At 38.9% G+C, this 21,607-nt stretch overlaps 1 protein-coding gene across 1 annotated transcript in view; it reads right to left on the reverse strand.

The window, feature by feature from the left end:
- SLC16A10 (solute carrier family 16 member 10) overlaps positions 1–21,607 on the reverse strand; it is a 121,461-nt gene that overhangs the window by 46,854 nt on the left and 53,000 nt on the right. Inside the window, exon 2 of the mRNA XM_004753594.3 lies at positions 1,417–1,561. Within this exon, the coding sequence (XP_004753651.2) occupies positions 1,417–1,561 (145 nt within the window). The remainder of the gene's footprint in view (positions 1–1,416; positions 1,562–21,607) is intronic.

The raw sequence follows: 21,607 nt of genomic DNA on the forward strand, positions 1-21,607 counted from the left end.
TTTTTTCTTTTGAAAAGTCTATTCAAAAGGCTATATATCAGTAGTAAAGGCAAATTATTTATTAGAAACCAACACAGATAAAGTTGGTTAATAATTAAATTTTGAACAATAATACTAGTCTAGCAATATGCTAAGGTAATCATAAGGAACTCTAGAATCTGATAAAATCAAGGCATGTTGGCAATCCTCTCTCTAAGATGCCCTTCCCCCTCTAGTCACCCACAGCTAGCATAATCTCCAGAAGAGGCCTAAGAGTCACCCCTGAGCTTTCCCAAATTAATTTTACCTCACTCTGATCACCCTTTCCTGAATCTCCACTCTATTCCATAACATATATTTAACAACCATATGTTCCAGGTACTTGGTAAAAAAAAAAAAAAAAAAAAAACTAAAAATGTGCAAATGCCCTGCTTATAATCTGCTTAGTGAAACAAATAATAACATAGAACAAAATAAAAATAATACTTCATTCATTCTTCCTCAGTTTTTCCACATAGCAGCAGTTTTCCCGATAACTGCTAATTATTTCATGGGGCGCCTGGGTGGCTCAGTTGGTTGAACAACTGCCTTTGGCTCAGGTCATGATCCCAGTCCCACATCGGGCTCCCAGCTCCTTGGGGAGTCTGCTTCTCCCTCTGACCTTCTCCTCTCTCATGCTCTCTCTCACTCATTCTCCCTCAAATAAATAAATAAAATCTTTTTTAAAAAAATAGTACTGACAACAGTATCATCACAAACATCTATATCCGAACAATTATTCCACAATACTGTAAAGCTGCCAGGTGGAAACCTAGAGAGCCATGGATATAAATCGGAAACACTTTCTTGCACTCTATTTTAAATACTAAATGCTGGGTGATACTAGCTTCGTATCTCCCCCACAGAGTACAGCACATCAGCATCAACGATGGCATTTTCACTGCTCCTGAGTCTCTCTCACTTCTAAATTTTCACCTCAGTAACAGCTTGTTCCAACTGCTGAAGTCTGACAACTGAAGTGCAGTCTAAGTCAGTAAGTAACAATTGTGTGTGTAAAAAGGATTCCGAGCAGGAAACAGATGTGACCTAGAGCTGCTAGAAGGCTTTCCTAAGAAGGCAGAACTTGAACTACAGGAAAGTGCGTTCGACCCCTGGAATTTATATCACATCTCCCCTTGCTCCTCTGAAAGCTCTGTAGCTTCTGATCAGTGGATTAAAAACACAATTGAACAAAAAATATGAGAGCGCTGCAAGCAAAAAGTTTCTAATTATGAAGCTCTGACTTGCCACTCCGGATAACACTGTTTAAGTCATACTGCTTAAAGCTTATGCAATGAAAAGGAGGATTTTTTCCTCGTAAACAGCAAAGTTTCTGAAGGAACAACTCTGTGGTAACTAACAGCTCTTGAAAAGCATCATGAAGAACCAAGTCCTTACCTTACAAAAGAACTGGACATGAGTCCAATGAATCCAACAGCGGCACCCACGACAGCTGTCTTCCGACAACCAAACATGTCTGTGAAGACACTGGCTATTGGGCAGCAAAAGAAAATCATCCCCATGGACAGAGAACTTACCCATGCTGTAAAAGAGGGACAAAAGGGACATTATGATACAGCAAATGGCATTTGTACTTATCCCAAAGGATATAATACATATTTAGAACAATGTTAGTACAAAAAAGGTATTACATTTTGGAATGGGAGGGAGTTGGAATAAATCAGAAGCAAATCTGAATCACAGCTCAAAGGACTAAATGGTCCCTTTCAAGTTCCCCACACTTGATACCAAGTGAGAAAGCATGCACCCCTACTTCTCCCATATGCTAAAAAGAAGCCACAGCATAATTTTCTGAAAATGTTCTTCCTTGACCTGTAAGTGTACTTCTTAGAGCTTTTAGAGCCTCTAACTTGTTCTTGAAATAGGTCACTTTTGAATTTCACTCTATTGTACTTTAATGCCTTGGCTAAAATTCCAACAGCACATTCTGTTATGATAATAATCAGCAGATTAGGGTAGGTCCATCTTCTGATCAAACTCAAGAAGAAACTAATTCCTGAATGAATAATGACTTGCCATTGTTAACTCCTAAAACTTCTAGCTTTTATAACATTTTAACATGACAACCCAGAGAATGCAAGGTCTTATGTTATGATACACATTATAAGTCTGTGATTATTATTAATAAAAACTCAATAAAATTTTGAGGTAATATATTTCCATACTCAGAGATGATCTCATTTAATCCCCAAAACATTGTAGGTAGATCCTCTTATTAAGTTCATTTAACAACTGAGAAACTGAAGTACATAGTCACTGTACCGAGCATGGTAAAACTTTTATTTAAAAAATGTGCAGGGGCACCTGGGTGGCTCAGTGAGTTAAGCCTCTGCTTTCAGTTCCGGTCATGATCTCAGGGTCCTGGGATTGAGCCCTGCATGGGGGGATGGGGTGGGGGTGGGGGGGGGGTCCCTGCACAGCAGGGAGCCTGCTTCCCCCTTTCTCTCTGCCTGCCTCTGCCTACTTGTGATCTCTCCCTCTCTGTCAAATAAATAAATAAAACCTTTTTTTTTAATGTGCAAACAATGAATCACGGAACAATACATAACATAACATAACGTAACATAAAAATAAATAAATAAATAAAGCAAACTAGCCCAGTCCCTCGATGGAATTCAACCAAATACCTGCACAAGGTTTCCTATTATTGTTGAGAAAACAAATCTTTTTCAATGGAAGAGGTGCTATTTAAATTACAGAATACAACATTCTCTCCCTTCCTATTAAAAGTGCCTATTACCTTCAAGGCACTATCCTAGGCTGTTGAGAATACAAAATAAACTAAGAGATTTCTCTACCTTCCAATCATTTTCAGTCTAGTAACATATATGCAAACAGAAGTCGAGAACACCACACAGAGGGGCGCCTGGGTGGCTCAGTGGGTTAAAGAAAGCCTCTGCCTTCAGCTCAGGTCATGATCTCAGGGTCCTGGGATCTAGCCCTGGATGGGGCTCTCTGCTTGGCAGGGAGCCTGCTTCCCCCTCTCTCTCTGTGTCTCTGCCTACTTGGGGTCTCTGTCAAATAAATAAATAAATAAATAATATTTTTTGAACATTAAAAAATATATTTTTAAAATATATTTAAATATTTAAAATATTTTTTAAATATTTTAAAAAAATATTATTTATTTTTTGGGATCAAACCCCATATTGGGCTCTCTGCTCAGCAGGGAGCCTGCTTTCCTTCCTCTCTCTGCCTGCCTCTCTGCCTACTTGTGATCTCTCTGTCAAATAAACAAATAAAATCTTAAAAAGAAAAACCATTAAAAAAAAAAAAGAACACCACATAGAATGTGATAAATGCCTTAAGAGATACAGATGTCAAAAAATGTATAATAAAGTCTTTAGAATGTGTTTGTATATATATGTGTGTGTGATATTATAGAGAGAGATATCCAAGAAAGGCCATGATGAGAAATCTTTTCAAAAATACCAGGAAGCAGGACGCCTGGGTGGCTCAGTTGGTTAAGCAGCTGCCTTCGGCTCAGGTCATGATCCCAGCGTCCTGGGATCGAGTCCCACATCGGGCTCCTTGCTCGGCAGGGAGTCTGCTTCTCCCTCTGCCTCTGCCTGCCATTCTGTCTGCCTGTGTTCACGCGCTCTCTTTCTCTCTGACAAATAAATAAAAAAATCTTAAAAAAAAAAAAAATACCAGGAAGCTTTCCAATTTTCCCATTCAGATCCTTTATTTCCTACTCCATACCAAGAATCAATCCTCAGCTCTCGGTATATGGACAAAGGAGAATGCACATCACTCAAAGGAAGTGTTAGGTTTAATATATAAGAAGATTTTCCTGTACAGGCACCTGGGTGGCTCAGTCAGTTAAGCGTCTGTCTTCAGCTCAGTTATGATCTCAGGGTCCTGAGACTGAGCTCTGTGTCCTCTCCCTCCGCCCCCTCCCCCCCCCATGCTCTCACTCTCTCAAGTAAATAAATAAAATCTTTAAAAAATAAAAAAAAAGGGGCGCCTGGGTGCTCAGTGGGTTAAGCCTCTGCCTTCAGCTCGGGTCATGGACTCAGGGTCCTGGGATCTAGCCCTGGATGGGGCTCTCTGCTCGGCAGGGAGCCTGCTTCCCCCCCTCTCTCTGCGTCTCTGCCTACTTGGGGTCTCTGTCTGTCAAATAAATAAACAAATAATATTTTAAAAATAAAATAAATAAAAAAGAAGGCCTTCCTGCATATTAAGTAAAATAAAGGTGTTATAATTATGCAGGTATAAATGACTGCAAGGGCAAAGTGTTTACAATCAAAAATACTCAAAGGGAAGAACTACTATGGCTAGTTTAAGGTTGATACTCTTTTGCCCTTTTTCGGTAGCCCCAACCCACATTTCCACTTGATCTTGGCCTCTTTCAAGATATCTTTGTTCTGGGGGCGCCTCGATGGCTCAGTGGGTTGTGATCCCAGGGTTCTGGGATCAGCCCCGCATCAGGCTCTCTGCTCAGCGGGGAGCCTGCTTCCCTCTCTGCCTACTTGTGATCTCTCTCTGTCAAATAAATAAATAAAATCTTTAAAAAAAAGAAAAAAGATATCTTTGTTCTGTAACAATTCAATACTGGTCTAATAGCTTTAAATAAAATGCAATAATACTATACAAAACTGAGATTAATATATAAAATATTATTTAACAAAGTCCCAATGACTCTTGAGGCATAGAGCTGTCTGGCAGCCACATAAAAATTCAAGAATGAGTAGACTGTATTTGACTTGACAATTTCATTGCCACCCTAAATTTATTTGGTAGTTATATTTCCAATGAGGAGTGGTTTTTAAGTTTTTTGCTTTTGGGACACTTAGGTAGCTCAATCAGTTAAGCTTCCAACTCTTGATTTTGGCTTGGGTCATGATCTCAGGGTTGTAAGACTGAGCCCTGTGTTGTACTCTGCGCTCAGGGAGGACTCTGCTCAAAAACATATATGAAGAAATAATGAACCCACAAAAATCACAGATTTTGTGAAAAACATTAACTTACAGATCTAAGACACTCAAAGAACCTCCTTAAGCAAACCACTCCTAGACACATCAGAAACTTCACAATGCCAAAGATAAAGACAAAATTTTGAAAGCAACAAAAGAAAAAAATGACCTATTATATCCAAGGAAAACAATAATACCATTATCAGTTGGTGACTCATGAGAAACAATAGAGGACAAAAGGCATTGGAACTGTCATATTCAATGTGCTGAAAGACAAAAAACTATCAACCATGGATTCTATATCCAGCTAAACTATCCTTCAAAAATTGAAAACAAACAAACAAACAAAAAAAGAAAACAAAATAAGAACTTTTTAGGTAATAAAAACAAAGAATTTGTCACTAGGAGATTTCCCCTACAAGAAATATTAAAGGAAGTGTTTCAGGATGAAGGGAAATGATACCAGCTGGCAACCGCGTACAAAGGAAGGACTGAAATACACATACACATGCTTTTTCTGCATAATTTCTTTACAAAAACTTATGGGACTATTTAAAGCAAGTTATAACATCATATACTTATATACGTATAATATCATATACTTACGATAACAACAGCACTAAAAATGGAAATAAATATTATATACTATTCCAAGTTTCCCATATTCTATCTGAAGCAATTTTGTATTAACTTAAGATGCATCTAGGTAGCTTAAAGATGTATATTATAATCCCCAGAGAAAGCATTAAAAAAATAATACAAAGATATATTGCTAAACAGCCAAGAGAAAAATTAAAATAGATTACTAAAATTGTTTGATTAATACAAAGGAAGGCAGAAGAGAAGGAACAGAAGAACAAAAAACAATGAGACAAATAGAAAACAAATAGCAAAATGCCAGACCTGTATACTGCCATATCAGTAATTACATTAAACAGAAGTAGACAAAAGACTAAACAAATGGCAAAGATGATCTGACTAGATTTTAAAAAACAAGAACCAATTATATCCTGTTTAAAGGGATACTTTTAGAAACGCCTGAGTGGCTCAATCAGTTAAAGCAGCTGCATTCATCTCAGGTCATGATCCCAGAGTCCTGGGAAGACCCACATCAGGCTCTCTGCTCAGTGGGGAGCCTGCTTCTCCCTTTCCCTCTGCCTGCTGCTCCCTCTGCTTGCGCTCTGTCAAATAAATAAATAAAAATCTAAAATAAAATAAAATAAAGAGATGCTTTTAAATACAAATACACAAATCAATTGAAAATAAAAAGATGGGGGGAAATTACCTCATGTAAATAACCCTAAAAAGGCTGGAATGGCTCTACTTATTTTAGACAAAACAGACTAAGAAAAGAAGTATTACTAGAAACAAAGAAGGATATTTTATAATGATAAAACTGTCAATGCATCAGGAAGATATAACAATGATAAACTTCTATACATTCAATAACAGAGCTCCAGTAATACAGAAAGCAGTAAAATTTGATCCCTCCTTTACACCATATTTAAAAATTATCTCAAAATAGATAAAACTTAAATGTGAAGCTGAAAACTATGAAACTTCTAGAAGAAAACACTGGAGGAAATATTTGTGGCCTTGGGTTAGGCAATAATATCCTAAATACAATATTAAAAACAATCCATAAAGTAAATGTCATCAAAACTAAGAACTTCTCTTTGAAAGACACTTTTTAAAAAAAAGATTTTATTTATTTATTTGACAACGAGAGAGAAAGATCACAAGTAGGCAGAGAGGCAGGCAGAGGGGGAGGGAGAAGCGGGCTCCCTGCCAAGCAGAGAGCCCGATGTGGAGCTTGATCATGACTTGAGCTGAGATCATGACCTGAGCTGAAGGCAGAGGCTTAACCCCCTGAGGCTTAACCCACTGAGCTGCCCAGGTGCCCCAAAAGATACTTTTTTAAAAATTTAGTTGTTTATTTATTTGAATTCAATTACCATGTATTATTGGTTTCAGACGCAGAGGTCAGTGGTTCATCAGTCTTATATAATATTCAGTGCTCGTTACATCACATTCCCTCCTTAATGTTCATCACCCAGTTACCCGTCTTCCCCAACCCCTCTCCCTTCCATCAACCCTCTGTTTCCTATGATCAAGAGTCTCTTATGGTTTGTCTCCCTCTTTGATTTCATCTTGTTTTATTTTTTCCTCTCTTCCCCTATGATCCTCTGCCTTGCTTCTTAAATTCCACATATGAGATCATATAATAGTTGTCTTTCTTTAATGGACTTATTTTACTTAGCATAACACACTCTAGTTCTATCTACATCATTGCAAATGGCAAAATTTCTTTTTTTATCTTTTTTTTTTTGATGACTAAGTAGCATTTGATGACTGAATTGCATATACATACATACACATACATACATGTAAACATATACATATACAAATTGGAACTGTCATATTTGTCAATGGACTTCTGGACTCTTTCCATAGTTTGGCTATTGTGGACATTGCTGCTATAAACATGGGGGGCACATCCCCTCAGATCAATACATTTGTATCTTTGGGATAAATACCTTGTAGTGCAATTTCTGGTTTATGGGGTAGCTCTATCTTCAAACTTTTGAGGAACCTCTATACTGTTTTCCAGAGTGGCTGCACCAACTTGCATTCCCACCAACAGTGTAAGAGGGTTCCCCTTTCTCTGCATCTTTACATCTGTCATTTCCTGACTTGTCAGTTTTAGCCATTCTGACTGGTGTGAGGTGGTATTTCATTCTTTTGATTTGTGTTTCCCTGATGCTGGGTGATGTTGAACATTTTTTCACATGTTTGTTCATATCTTCTGCCCATTTCTTGATTGGATTATTTGTTCTTTGGGTGTTGAGTTTGATAAGTTCTTTGTAGATTTTTGGATACAAGCCCTTTATCTGATACGGAAAGACACTGTTAAGAGGATGAAAAGACAACCCACAAACTGGGCAGAAAGATCTGCAAATTATATATCTAATAAAGAACTTAATACCTAGATTATATAAAGAATTCTTAAAACTCAATAAAAAGCATGCAACCCAACTAAAAAACTGGTAAAAGATCTGAAAAATCACTTGACAAAAAAGATATGTAAATGGAAAATATGTATATGAAAAGACATTCAACATCATTAGCCATAAGGGAAATGTAAATTTAAAAAACAATGAAAAAAACCACACACATCTATTAGAATGGCTAAAATGATCACTTCTCGGCCTTTTGGCTATAATCAAGGAGAGCAGAATGACAAAAATGAAAAGAACTAATCATACAAGTGCTGGGGAGGACATAGAGCAACTGAAACCATCACACACTCCTACTAGGAATATAAAATTGTTCAATCACTTTGGAAATCAGTTTAGGAATTTTTTTTTTAAGTTAAACTATCCCTACCATATGACCCAGCCATTCCACTCCTAGGTATTTACCTAAGAAAAACAAGTATACAAAAACTTGCATACAGACATTTATAGCTTATTTCTAATAGTCAAAAACTAGAAAGAATATAATGTACATTCATATAATGGAATACAACGCAGCAACATAAAAAGGAGTGAATTCCTGATAAATACATGACAAATACCAAAATAATCACATTCAATGAAAAAAGATTGAAAAAGGACATAAAGTATGATTCCATTTATACAGAATTCTAAAAAATACGAATCACTGTCTAGTGACAGGAAGCACATCAGTGTTTACCTGGAGGATGGAAGAGCTAGAAGAGGGATTACCAAGGGGCACAGAAAACCTTTGAGGGTGATGGTTATGTTCATTAGCTTGACTGTAGTAATGGTTTCACTGGTATATACATATGACAAAACTCATCCAATTACATACTTTAAATATGCAGTTTATTACATATCCATTATACCTCCATAATGCTGATTAAGAAGTGAACCTACATGGAAGATTTCAACAATAGCAAAAAACAGATGTCATAAAAAACAAACACATAAAACCAAAAGAATTAGACAAATTCACAATCACAGCCTGTGTATTTAGCACATCTATCTCAGTAGCAGAAATAAGAAGACCCAAAAAAATCACTAAAATATAAAAGTCTGAGGACACTATAAACCATTTTAACCTGACACTTACAGAACACTATATCCAACAACAAATGCCAAGAAAAGTGTTAATCGCCAGTGAGGGTGGGGTTGAGAAAGATGGAAAAGAGAACATTCCTGAAATGTCTCCTAATCCACAGAAAGTACATGCACAGAATTGTCATTCACTCCTCAGGCAATCCTGTGAGGTATTACTTTCATTTTAAAATGGGGGGGAAGCGGGATGTGAGATTAGGGGTCCTAGGCAACTTGCCAAGGTTATATAACTACGGTGGGATCCAGGTTAAAAACACTAATACGACACACTCATGGTGCCTGGGTGGCTCAGTTGATTAAGCGTCTGCCTTTGGCTCAGGTCATGATCCCAGGGTCCTGGGACTGAGCCCCTTGTCAGGCTCCCTGCTCTTCCTCTCCCTCTGCCGTTCCTCCTGCTGTATGTTCTCTTGCTCTCTCTCAAATAAATAAAATCTTTTTTAAAAAAAATTTTAAATAAGGAAGACATGCCCAAGAGTTCTTCATTAAAAAACACCCACCATGCACCCACAGCCAGGCATCATGTTTGAAGTTGCTAAAAAGTTAACCCTTCCTGGAGAAGCTCACCATCTAGCTAAATTAAGATTTGAAGTTGCTAAAAAGTTAACCCTTCCTGGAGAAGCTCACCATCTAGCTAAATTAAGACAAAATCCAGACCTTAATCAAGATGGCACAGTGAATTCACAGTTCCAGACATCACCCTCTGTTCCAAACACAAAGTAATGATATAAATAGTATATATATTACATAATATATATACTAATAGATTATATATATATATATATATATATATATATATATATATATATATATATATATAAATGATACAAAAAAGACCTAGTCATGGGCTACAGACTACCTGCAAAAAGGGATGGGCTAAGTTGGGCCTGCTTTCTGGAGTCCAGGTCTGGAAGCAGGCATTGACCATTGTTAAGAGGACTGAAAGCACTCCCTGTGAGACAGAAGAAAGCCAAGCTCACTGACAAAGGCCGAGCTGGAATGCCTCCACACCTTGCATTAAGGAGACAGGAGGCACGGGAGGCAGGCACGAGTAAGCTGAATGGGAATTAAAGGAATTAAGTGATTTCTATCCAGATTAAAGATTTAGAATCCTACAAGCCTCTAGGGGAAGGGAGGCTATAGCCTTAGACTCCTGAGTAGGCCTGATAAAATTGGCTCTCTGGCTGGTCTGCGAGGTTTTTTAGTGTTACTATGGAACAAGAAGCTTAAAAGATCTTGTTGTAAACTGGGAATTTAGGGAGCCTGGTAGAAGACCCATAGGTAGAGAGGGTAATCAAACAAAACAATATACCTCCCAGCCAGAATGATTCTGTAAACTTAAATTCCAAAAAACTGAAGCCAGTCCCATGCTAACAAAAAATACCAACAAATCACCAATTAGCAAATACAGTCACTCCAGATGAAACTAATTTGGAGTGACCCCACTCCAAAATGGATATGTTTAGAACTTACAAAAAATAAAACATTATTTTCATTTAAAAAACAAAAACTATGAAACACGCAAAAATAAAACACAGGAAAGTGCATTAAAAAAAGAGTATTGATTAGAAATTCTGCATATGAAAAAATAGCCACAGAAATACAAAAATTCAATACACTGAGGAAACTTTTTATTTCAAATTACAACCTCAATATGAAAATTGTTTTTTTAAGATTTTATTTATTTATTTGAAAGTGAGTGAGAGAAAGAGAGAAGGAGCAGGAGGAGGGACAAAGGAAGAGGGAGAAACAGACTCCCTGCTGAGCAGGGAGCCAGACATGGGGCTCAACCCTGGGGCTCCAGGATCATGACTGAGCCTAAGGCAGACATTTAACCAACTGAACTACCTTGGCACCCCGCCACCCCTCACTGCCCCAAAAATATCTTGAACTCATGAGAGAAAAGTATTTCCAGACACAGGCACAAACCATGAAGAAAAATACGGATAAAAATTACAATTCCTATGCAAAAAAAGACACTAAAACCAAACCAAAAGAGATGAGCCACAGGATGCGAGATCACCACAGGGCACGTAAGTAGTAAATTATTATCATCTTACATTCATAAAGATAGATTATAAATCAATAGAAAAAAAGACAATCCAATAGGAAAATGGGCAAAAGAGTTCAGAGGAAATATACAGAAAAGAAAACCCAATAGACAATTGACTTTTACAAAGATTAGTAATCAGAAAAATGCAAATTAAAAGAATAATAACAGACCATAATTTGGCAGCAAATAAGAAGTCTGACCATACCAAGTTTTAGTGAGGCTATCGGAAAATGGGAACTCCTATGCATACTAATAACCATTGTGAATAGCAATTTGGCAACATCTAGGAAAGCCAAGGACATGCATACTCCACATTCTAGCAATTCCACTCCCAGTTATGTACTCCAGAGAAATTTTATACATGTGCATAAGAAGACATGAATAAAAATGTTCACTGAAGCGTTGTTTGTAATAGTTTAAAAAAAAAAAAGGTAACAACCTAAATGCCCATCAGCATTAGAATAAAGAAATGTTGGTGTTTATACCCAAGGGCATATAGATTCACACATGTAGTAATAGTATAAAACATGACAGGAATAATAAAAGCAAGTTCAGCAAAGTGATTACCTCTGGGAAGGCATAGATGAAGATTAAAATGAAGAACAGGTACACAGGTAACTAAAATTGAGTCTAATACTTTACGTTTTAAAAAGGAGAAAATATTAGAATCTGAGTGCTGAGTAGTAGTTATATAGAATATGCATTTGTTGTATTATTCTCTACATTTTTTTGTTTGTTTGAAATATTGAATAAATAAAGATAAAGTTAGGGGTGCCTGGGTGGCTCAGTGGGTTAAAGCCTCTGCCTTTGGCTTAGGTCATGAGCTCAGGGTCCTGGGATCGAGCCCCGCATCAGGCTCTCTGCTCAGCGGGGAGCCTGCTTTCCTTCCTCTCTCTCTGCCAGCCTCTCTGCCTACTTGTGATCTCTGTCTGTCAAATAAATAAATAAAATCTTTAAAAAAAAAAAAGAAAGAAAGATAAAATTAGTTTTCAGATCCTCAAAATGTTCCTCACAAGTATTCCTCTAGAATACCAGAGGAGATAGAATAACTTTATTAAAAAGAGCTAACACACGGGGCACCTGGTTGGCACAGTGGGTTGAGCAGTCAACTCTTGGGTTTCAGCTCAGGTCATGATCTTGGCCCATGTAGGTCTCCGGGCTCAGTGTGGAGTCGGCTTGAGATTCTCTCTCCCTCTCCATCTGTCCCTCCCATCTCTCGCACTAAAATAAATTTAAAAAAAAATTTTTTTATAAAAAGGACTAACAAGGAAAACAATTTCAAACTCCTTTTATTTGTAAAGCTTACAGTAAATTGGCAGACTATTCTGGCAAAATTGAAATCTTCAAAATCCCATATAGGAGTATAGTTTTAACATGTGCTGTAGCATAGATCTGCCTTAAAACTATAGACAGTTTGAGGTTGTATTTTATGCTTTTGTTGATACTGTGGAGCTAACCAGTATTTACAAGCCTTGGAAACCATATTCTCAAATAAAAATACCCATGTCTTATCTCAACAGTAAGATTAAAAACTTGAGACTTCTCTACTTTCTCATTTATTTTTTAAAGATTTATAGAGGGAGTGAATAAGGGAGCATGAGTGGGGGAGGGGGAGAGGGAAAAGACGGAGCAGAAGCAGACTCCCCAATCAGCAGTGAGCCCCACACAGGGCTTGATCCCATGGCTCTGAGATCATGACCTGGGCCAAAACCAAGAGTCAGATGCTCAACTGAATGAGCCACCCACTCACCCTTGTCTCCTCTAATTTTTTAAAAGTAAGCTTTTTAGAATAGTGTTAGATTTGTAGAAAAATTGTGAAAACAATACAGAGTGCCCATATACTCCACATCCAGTTTCATCTATTATTAATATCTTACATTAGTATGGTACACTTGTCACAATTAATGCATTGATTCATTATTCAGTCTATACAAAATCCATACTTTATTCCTATTTCATTACTTTTTACCTGATGCCATTTTTCTGTTCCAGGATACCACATTATACTTAGGCATCCTGTCTCCTTAGGCTACTCCTGACTGACAGCTTGTCTCACTTTTGTTTTTGAAGACCCTGACAGTATCAGGGAGTACTGGTCAGGTATTTTGTAGACTGTTCCTCAACTGGGATTTATCTGATATTTTTCTCACAATTAGACTATACTTATGAGTTTTTTTGGAAGGAGGAGCACAGAAGTAAAGTCCCAGTTCATCACATCGTATCAATAATACATAGTTTTGGGTAGCTGGGCGGCTCAGCCGGTTAAGCAACTGCCTTCGCCTCAGGTCACGATCGAGTCCCAGGATGGAGTCCTGCATCAGGCTCCCAACTCAGCAGGGAGTCTTCGTCTCCCTCTGACCACACCCCCTCATGCTTGCGTGGGTACGCGCGCGCGCGCGCTCTCTCTCTCTCTCTCAAATAAATAAAATCTTTAAAAAGAGAATACATATGGGGCACCTGGGTAGCTCAGTGGGTTAAAGCCTCTGCCTTCGGCTCAGGTCATGATCCTAGGGCCCTCGGATCAAGCCCCACATCAGGCTCTGCTCAGCGGGGCACCTGCTTCCCTTGCTTTCTCTTTGCCTGCCTCTCTGCCTACTTGTGATCTCTGTCTGTCAAATAAATAAAATCTTGGGGCGCCTGGGTGGCTCAGTGGGTTAAGCCGCTGCCTTCGGCTCAGGTCATGATCTCGGGGTCCTGGAATCGAGTCCTGCATCAGGCTCTCTGCTCAGCAGGGAGCCTGCTTCCCTCTCTCTCTCTCTGCCTGCCTCTCTGTCTACTTGTGATTTCTCTCTGTCAAATAAATACATAAAATCTTTAAAAAATAAACAAATAAATAAATAAATAAAATCTTTTAAAAAAGAATACACAGTATCACAGCATGATTTATCACTTTTGATATCAATCTTGGTCACCTGGACGAGGTAGTATTTGTCAGCTCTTTCCACTATAAAGTTTACCTTCTTTCCCCTTTTCTCATACTGCATTCTTGGAAGTCACCAAGCACAACCCACGCTTACTTCCTTGAGGACAAAGTATCTATCTCCATAGAGTATTTAGAATTCTCCTGCACAGGAGATTTGTCTATTCTCTCACATTTACTTATTTACTCAATCATTTATATCAGCATGGGCCAGTGGGTATTTATTTTATACTTTGATTTATAATCTGATACAACTTACTGATTTCGTTGGCCATGGGGAACTCTTTCAGATGGCTCCTGTAACCCTTTGATATACCCCAAATATTGTGGAGGAGGGTTTTTTGGTGGATTTTGCTTTGTTTTTTGAGCACTTCCTGGCTTTCTGGTACTGTAAGATGCTGCAGGCTCATCTTATATATTCTAGAAGCAGCCACTTCTGTAAGGAGCCCTGGTTCCTTTTAGAGCATGGTATTCAAAATCAAGACTTGGGAGCTTAGTGCGCTTGTTTTTAGGCTTCTAGGCCCTCTCAGGTCACAGAGCTAGGTAATGCATGTATGTACATCAACCCCTGTGTATACACATTTCTAAAAGTACTTCCTGTACATAACCATCCAGATCTATATTGAACTAAACAAATTCCTATCAATTCCTACAACCCTAATCCATTATCACATAAATCATCCCAGCCTTCTCCTTTGCTTGTCTGTAACCTTCCACTCCCACAGTGAAAAATCTCAGAATTTCCTGTATTTCACCTCAGAAAGCTACACAAGTAAAAGGAGAAATGAACTTATGCTTTAAGAGGATATGAATTCTCCAAATAACTATATTTTTCTATTTGGTAACATCAAGATTCAGTAAATGAAGAACTTTAAAGCGACATTTCACTTTGGATGAACATCCAAATGTTCACGTCCCAAAATTTCCAGGTCAAAGCATACATAAAAACTAGTAACACTTGTACAGACCACTGAGGTAAAATGGACAAAGTTGCTCATGGCTGCAGACAATGGCTCAAAAACCTGGGACTCGGGAGTGCTGAGGGGGCTCAACACTGACACTCCCCTGTAGCCATTCACTTCACTTGGGAAGCAGTGAACTGACGTAACATGGCTCTAACAACTCGAGATTTCTGGAATCGTGTATCATGTACTTCTCCAAAAAAAGAAAGAAAGAAAGGAAGAAAGAAAAGTCATGAGTTCCAGGGTTAAATAATTTGCAGTACATCATACTCAGATCAGCTGCTGGGTCCCCAGGGTTCATCTGTAATTTACAGCTCTCAGAAATTCAAAGTGTAGTATATAGATAGTTGAGTTTGTGGGGTTTTTTTCTTTCTACTCTTAACTTAGGTTGACAATTCTAGCCTCTAATGCAAAGTCCTCCCTCCCACTTACTGAAACTCACACTAAGTGTAACGAACATTTGAGGCGCCTGGGTGGATCTGTCAGTTAAGCATCTGACTTTGGCTCAGGTCACGACCTTAGGCTCCTGGGATCAAGCTCCCTGCTGAGCCCCATGCTTCTCTGTCTCCTCCCTGCGTGTGTTCTCTTGCTCTCTCTCTCTTAAATAAAACCTTTAAAAAAAAAAAAAAAAAAATGATCATTTTCTAACCTTGCCATCGTTCAAAGTAGAAGATAAAACCCCGCAGCCCACATCCATAAGGCTAGTCACACAATTAACTGTGAGTCTGCTTAGGCTTCTCAATCTCCATGAGAGGATGCTGACCTGACCGTCTGCTAGTCTGATCTTGAGGAGATGAATCCAGTGTAATTCAAAATAAAACACCCACAGTACAAGTCCTAAACTCCCAGATAGCTCTTATCAAAAGCCCTGTTGGAAGCTATGGCATTTGAAGATGGCGAAATTGTGCAGCGTATCTCCACATTATCCTTAGATGAGGCCAGACCTGGAACCTGTGAACTCGGTCAGACCACACTGGCCCCTGGCAGCACTGCTTTCAGAGTTGTCTCTTGATGTCACAGCCTCTGCTGTCATTGAGAGACACTTAGAGAAACTGCCCGATGAAATCCTATATTACATCCACCATAAAGGTAATGCCAACATTCCTTCAGTCCTCAGTGCTTCCTACAAGAAAGTATAGTTTTAACATGTGCTTGAGTAATAGTAAATTTTCTCCTCTTTAACCACCTCCATCATGCCTCCCTTTCATTCTGGTTGCCAGGAAGCCTAGAGTCGTTTTTGTTATTGCCTTATAACAATACAGGCCCTTAATGGTTTACGTATTAATTGGGTACTATTGTTTCCCCAGGTCTTAACCACCTACCATGTATTTTCAATGTTCCTGATTTCTTATTTTCTATTCCTATCTTACCATTTTATTTGTGTAGTGTTCCATCCTTCTGAAAACCACCTCAAATCTTTCATGGAATGAGGTAGCACATTTTAATACACACATAATCCTATTATTACTATAGTTGTTTAAACCTGGCCATAATGACAGGATTAATGGCCTATGGTGAGCAACTTGGTTAAGAAGAAATTTTTTTTTTACTACATTCTTATAGAAGATATTGAAAAATATTCTCCAAAATACAAAAAAAAAAAAAATAAAAATAAAGATAAAAATAAACAACCATTCTTTCCCCGAACATCATTTTCTTATAGGCTACTAATGGCATAATTTTAAATTCTAGGCCATCAAGAAAAATACTTTCCTAGTTAGAGCCCCATCAAACATCCGTTTTCTCTACACCCATTTCTGTGTATCACTTCACCACCATGGTGAACTTTTATCTCTTTTTTTTTCCACAACAACTATACAGGTAGGGGAGCCTGGGTGGCTCAGTGGGTTAAAGCCTCTGCCTTCAGCTCAGGTCATGATCCCGGGGTCCTGGGTCGAGCCCCGCATTGGGCTCTCTGCTCAGCAGGAAGCCTGCTTCCTTTCCTCTCTCTCTGCCTGCCTCTCTGCCTAATTGTGATCTCTATCTGCCAAATAAATAAATTAAATCGTCAAAAAAAAAAAAAAAAAAGAAGAAGAACTATATAGGTAGTGGTGACACTAAGAATTAAAATCATACCTAGTAACCATCAGTAGGAACACAAAATATATTCAGGACAAGCTTCTTGTCTTCGTAGGGAGTAAGGAAAACTAACATTTAGTGAGCACCTACCACGTGGCAGACAAAATGTGGGGCACTTTATATACATGACTTGATTCAATCTTTGAAGCAACCCCAGAATATAGACAATATCCCTGTATTACCATGTCTGAAATGGTCAAAGTTCAGGGATTAAGTGATCTGGCTAAGGGTACTCAGCTATTTAAGTGGAAGCCTCTAGATTTATACCCAAACTGACCGGTCTAAAGCTCTGCTCTATCCATTCCTTCACCTCTTGTAAATGACCATACTGCCTTTATAAGCTCTCATCTGTGCACCTAAGCTAGGGAACATTTTAAAGCAAGAGAACAAGTTAGTAACCCTCTAACAGGATAATAAGGATCCATAAAAATGCTTATGTGGAATAACAGGTTAGAACCAATCTTATCCAACTGGCCTTCAGTGTTCTCTCTTTCCTCTGCTTCTGCAGCACTTACAGTTAGGGCCACTCACTGCCTCCGACCCAGGGTTCTTTATCCTGTACATTGACTTTACACACACACATACAATTTTGTCTCACCAAGTCTCAATTTCTTTTTTTTATTTTTAAGATTTTTTTGTTTATCTATTTGACAGAGAGAGAAAACACAAGTAGGCAGAGAAGCAGGCAGAGAGAGGTGGGGAAGCAGGCTCCCCATTGAGCAGAGAACCTGATGCGGAGCTCAATCCCAGGACCCTGAGATCATGACCCAAGCCAAAGGCAGAGTCTTAACCCACTGAGGCACCCAGGCACCCCTCCAAGTTTCAATTTTTTAAATGCCACCACCATACATTACATATGTTTTCCCCTTCCATTCTCCATATTATTATAGTAGGTAATCAAAAGGGTATCAAATGAATGAATAGAAATGTTCAATCCTTGAGAAGGAAGTTACTGCTGGGTATATAACGTTAGATCACTTTGCCTTTCTCAAAGAAGGCTGCATCTACCTCCTTTGTCCATAGTAAGATGTACTTCCCTTACTGCGGCAGCATTGAAAGCCAGAAGACAGTTCCTTCATGTACAGCTAAAACCACTTACAGCATAGCATCAACAATTTCTATATTTCCTTGCTTCTCCCACAATGAAACAGTCCTGATTCATTAAGACGTCGAATTTCTCAGTATAACCTATTCTCCTGTAAGATTTATAGAACTAAGTCCTATGTAACTTAAATTTTTTTAAGTTATCTCTAATAAAATGTTGAAAAGAGCATAATTAAGGTAAGAGATGAAAGGAAACCTAAGTTCCATCAATCATATTTGTATGTGACACATTCATTCATTCAATATTTATCAAAGGCCTGTAGAGCATATACTGTTGCTGTTTTAGGTGCTAAGCAGATGGAGCAGTGAACGAAACAGATACAAATGCCTGCCCTCAAAAAGCTGCCCTTCCACTGGGGGACAAAAAGCTAGGGAGAATGGCTGGTATCTGGCTGGCAAAATTAAGACTTGAAATCAGTATCAAGAGAAGACTGAAAGTGGGCGCCCAGGTAGCTCAGTGGGTTGGGCCTCTGCCTTCAGCTCAGGTCATGATCTCAGGGTCCTGGGATAGAGTCTTGCATCAGGCTCTCTGCTTGGCAGGGAGCCTGCTTCCTCCTCTCTCTCTCTACCTGCCTCTCAGCCTGCTTGTGATCTCTTTCTCTGTCAAATAAATAAATAAATCTTTGGGGAGAAAAAAGAAAGAGAGAGAGAGGACTGAAAGCAACAAAATCAAATTTAATGGAGAAAAATATATATAGTGTTTTACATATGGAGTACAGGAAATTAAATGGACAAATATGAATGAGAAGGGGTTATACAGCTTTATTCGTGCAATAAATACGTATTGAGGGATGCCTGGGTGGCTCAGTTGGTTGGGCAGCTGCCTTCGGCTCAGGTCGTGATCCCAGCGTCCTGGGATCGAGTCCCACATCGGGCTCCTTGCTCGGCGGGGAGCCTGCTTCTCCCTCTGCCTCTGCCTGCCATTCTGTCTGCCTGTGCTCGCTCTCTCCCCTCTCTCTCTCTGATAAATAAATAAAATCTAAAAAAAAAAAAAAAACAAACGTATTGAGTCACAGACTCTTCTGGGCACTGGGGATCTCAAGTCCCTAATCTCCAGAAGCTCATAATCAAGAGAAAGAAGCTCATAATCAAGAGAAACAGACAGACAAGGACAGAGCAGTTTACAGCGTGGTAACTGACCAAGGTATGAACCATATATTGGCACTACTTAGAAGGGGCACCCACCCCAGGTGGGAAAGAGCTGTCAGATACTCTTTCTTCAGGGTAACACCCAAACCATCTTAAAGGATGAACAAACAGACCTTCATCAGGCAAGGACTGGGGAAAAGAGGCAGAAACACTCCATGTGGTGGGAACAGCATGTACAAAATTAATATCTATATTAATAGATATGATATTGCAGTTGTCAAAAGGTACAGCCAGAATCATAGTACAGGTGTGTCTGTTGTTCTAAGAAATACAGAGTTCATAATTACATGTTAAGGAGTCATCATTAACAAGTGTTAACCGGGGAATTATAAGACCAAATGGTATTCTAGAAACTCCACTCTGCGAACAGTTCAGAGAGCGGACTCTTCTCAGAGAGTGGGAGGGAGGGAGCTGCAGGCTGCTACAAGTGGCCAACGACAGTGGTCTGAACTCAGAAGCAGCAGGAAATCCAAAGGGACAGATTGGATGTGGGTGGTAGCATCAACAGAACTTAGCTTGATTGGTTATAAAATAAATAAATAAATAAAAGGGAATAGCAATAAGGTTGACTCTTAAGAGATCTGGCTCCGCGACAAAGTGAAGGGGAGGCAGAGGCAGAGTCTAAGAATAGGAAAAATGAATGGTTTTGGAGAGTGTAGGGAAAAAGAAAGATGAGTTTATTTGAAAATGCCAGCAACTTCTCAATATGCCTGAATATAAGGCACGTTTCTTCTTCCAAAACTGTTCCTCAGGAATAAGTGAAATCATTGCTTAATATTAAAGTAATAGTTGCTTTATACTAAATTCTCTTTCAAAAGTTTCCATACCTGGGGCACTTTCTCAATCTCTGTATTTTGTTTTTGTTTTTGGTTTTTTTTAAAGATTTTATTTATTTAATTGTCAGACAGAGATCACAAGTAGGCAGAGAGGCAGGCAGAGAGAGAGGAGGAAGCAGGATCCCCGCTGAGCAGAGAGCCTGATGCAGGGCTTGATCCCAGGACCCTGAGACCATGACCTGAGCCAAAGGCAGAGGCTTTAAACCACTGAGCTACCCAGGCACCCCGTTAATCTCTGTATTTTAAACAAATTATTGTTAGGGAAGGTACAAATAAGCCTCAGACTACCTCAACCACTACCTACTGTTGTTGGTTTTGGATAATACTAGAGATCACCTGATGGATGGGACTGGTAAAACAAAACAAAAAAATGTAACATATTTATGTATTTTCCTGGGAGCATACCTCCATGTTACCAGTTTCAAAAAGCAACACAGTGAGTAAGCACTTCTGTTGCGGAGATCACAAATATGCACCCACAGGACAAAACGTCTGTCCTAATAATGCACCAGTAGAGACTTGCCACAAGGAACTTTCCCGGTTCCCTAGCCTTTGGTTTCCGTTCCGGGACTTCCCAGCAGAAACCAGGCCTGTCTCCACCCCCTCAGCAACTACTCCTGGGGAAGATGTCTTTGGTGGGAGGAACTGAAGATGCCCAGTCAGCCCCTTCTGAGCCTCAATGCTTAGTAGTGGCCTGTCCTCAAGAGGTCCAAATTTTCTGATCATCCATGATATAAGCTTGCAAAGCAAAGCCTGCAGGAGAGATTTACAGCCCACCTGAAACTGCCACACCAGCCCTGTCCTTTAAATGCAGAGGGAGGTATCAGGCGGCCAGAAATCATAATGATATTGATGACGATGACAGCTGGAATTTACTTAAAACTCACCATGTGCCAGACACTCTACATGTTTCACATATAGTCAGTCATTTAATAGCCACAGCAATCCCATGAGGTACATTACTCCTGAGAACACGGGAGATATGGAGATTTAAAAACCTGCTAAAAACCACACAAATCTAGTGGGAGGTCAGGCTGGAACTTGAGCCGAAAGCCCTCACTCTTAACCACTAGGCTATATTAACTTTGAAATAATCTAACCACAAATTGTAATATTAAGAGGATGAGAAAAACAGCAGTTTAAATCGTATCTTCATCCTCCATAGAAGGTAGTCTGCAGATAAGTTTGAAAAGTCAAAATACAGCCATATTCTAGAGAAATTTTTTTTTAACCACAAGAAACTGTTAAGCAAGTTGAAAGCAGTTCCTTTGGAAAACAGTAACCAGGGTGAGGGGGAGTGGGTTAAGGCAATGCTACTTTTTATTAGGACTTATAGAAGTCTCACACTCTCCACATATGTAACTAATAACCCTAACTATATTTAAGAAAATTGATACCAAAGTCTGTTAAAATTAATCAGGGTACCTATCAAGTCTGCTTTTAAAAATCGAA

The sequence above is a fragment of the Mustela putorius genome, unplaced genomic scaffold, assembly GCF_011764305.1.
Source record: "Mustela putorius furo isolate JIRA1106 unplaced genomic scaffold, ASM1176430v1.1 tig00000450_pilon_pilon_pilon, whole genome shotgun sequence".
Classification (NCBI taxonomy): Eukaryota; Metazoa; Chordata; class Mammalia; order Carnivora; family Mustelidae; genus Mustela; species Mustela putorius.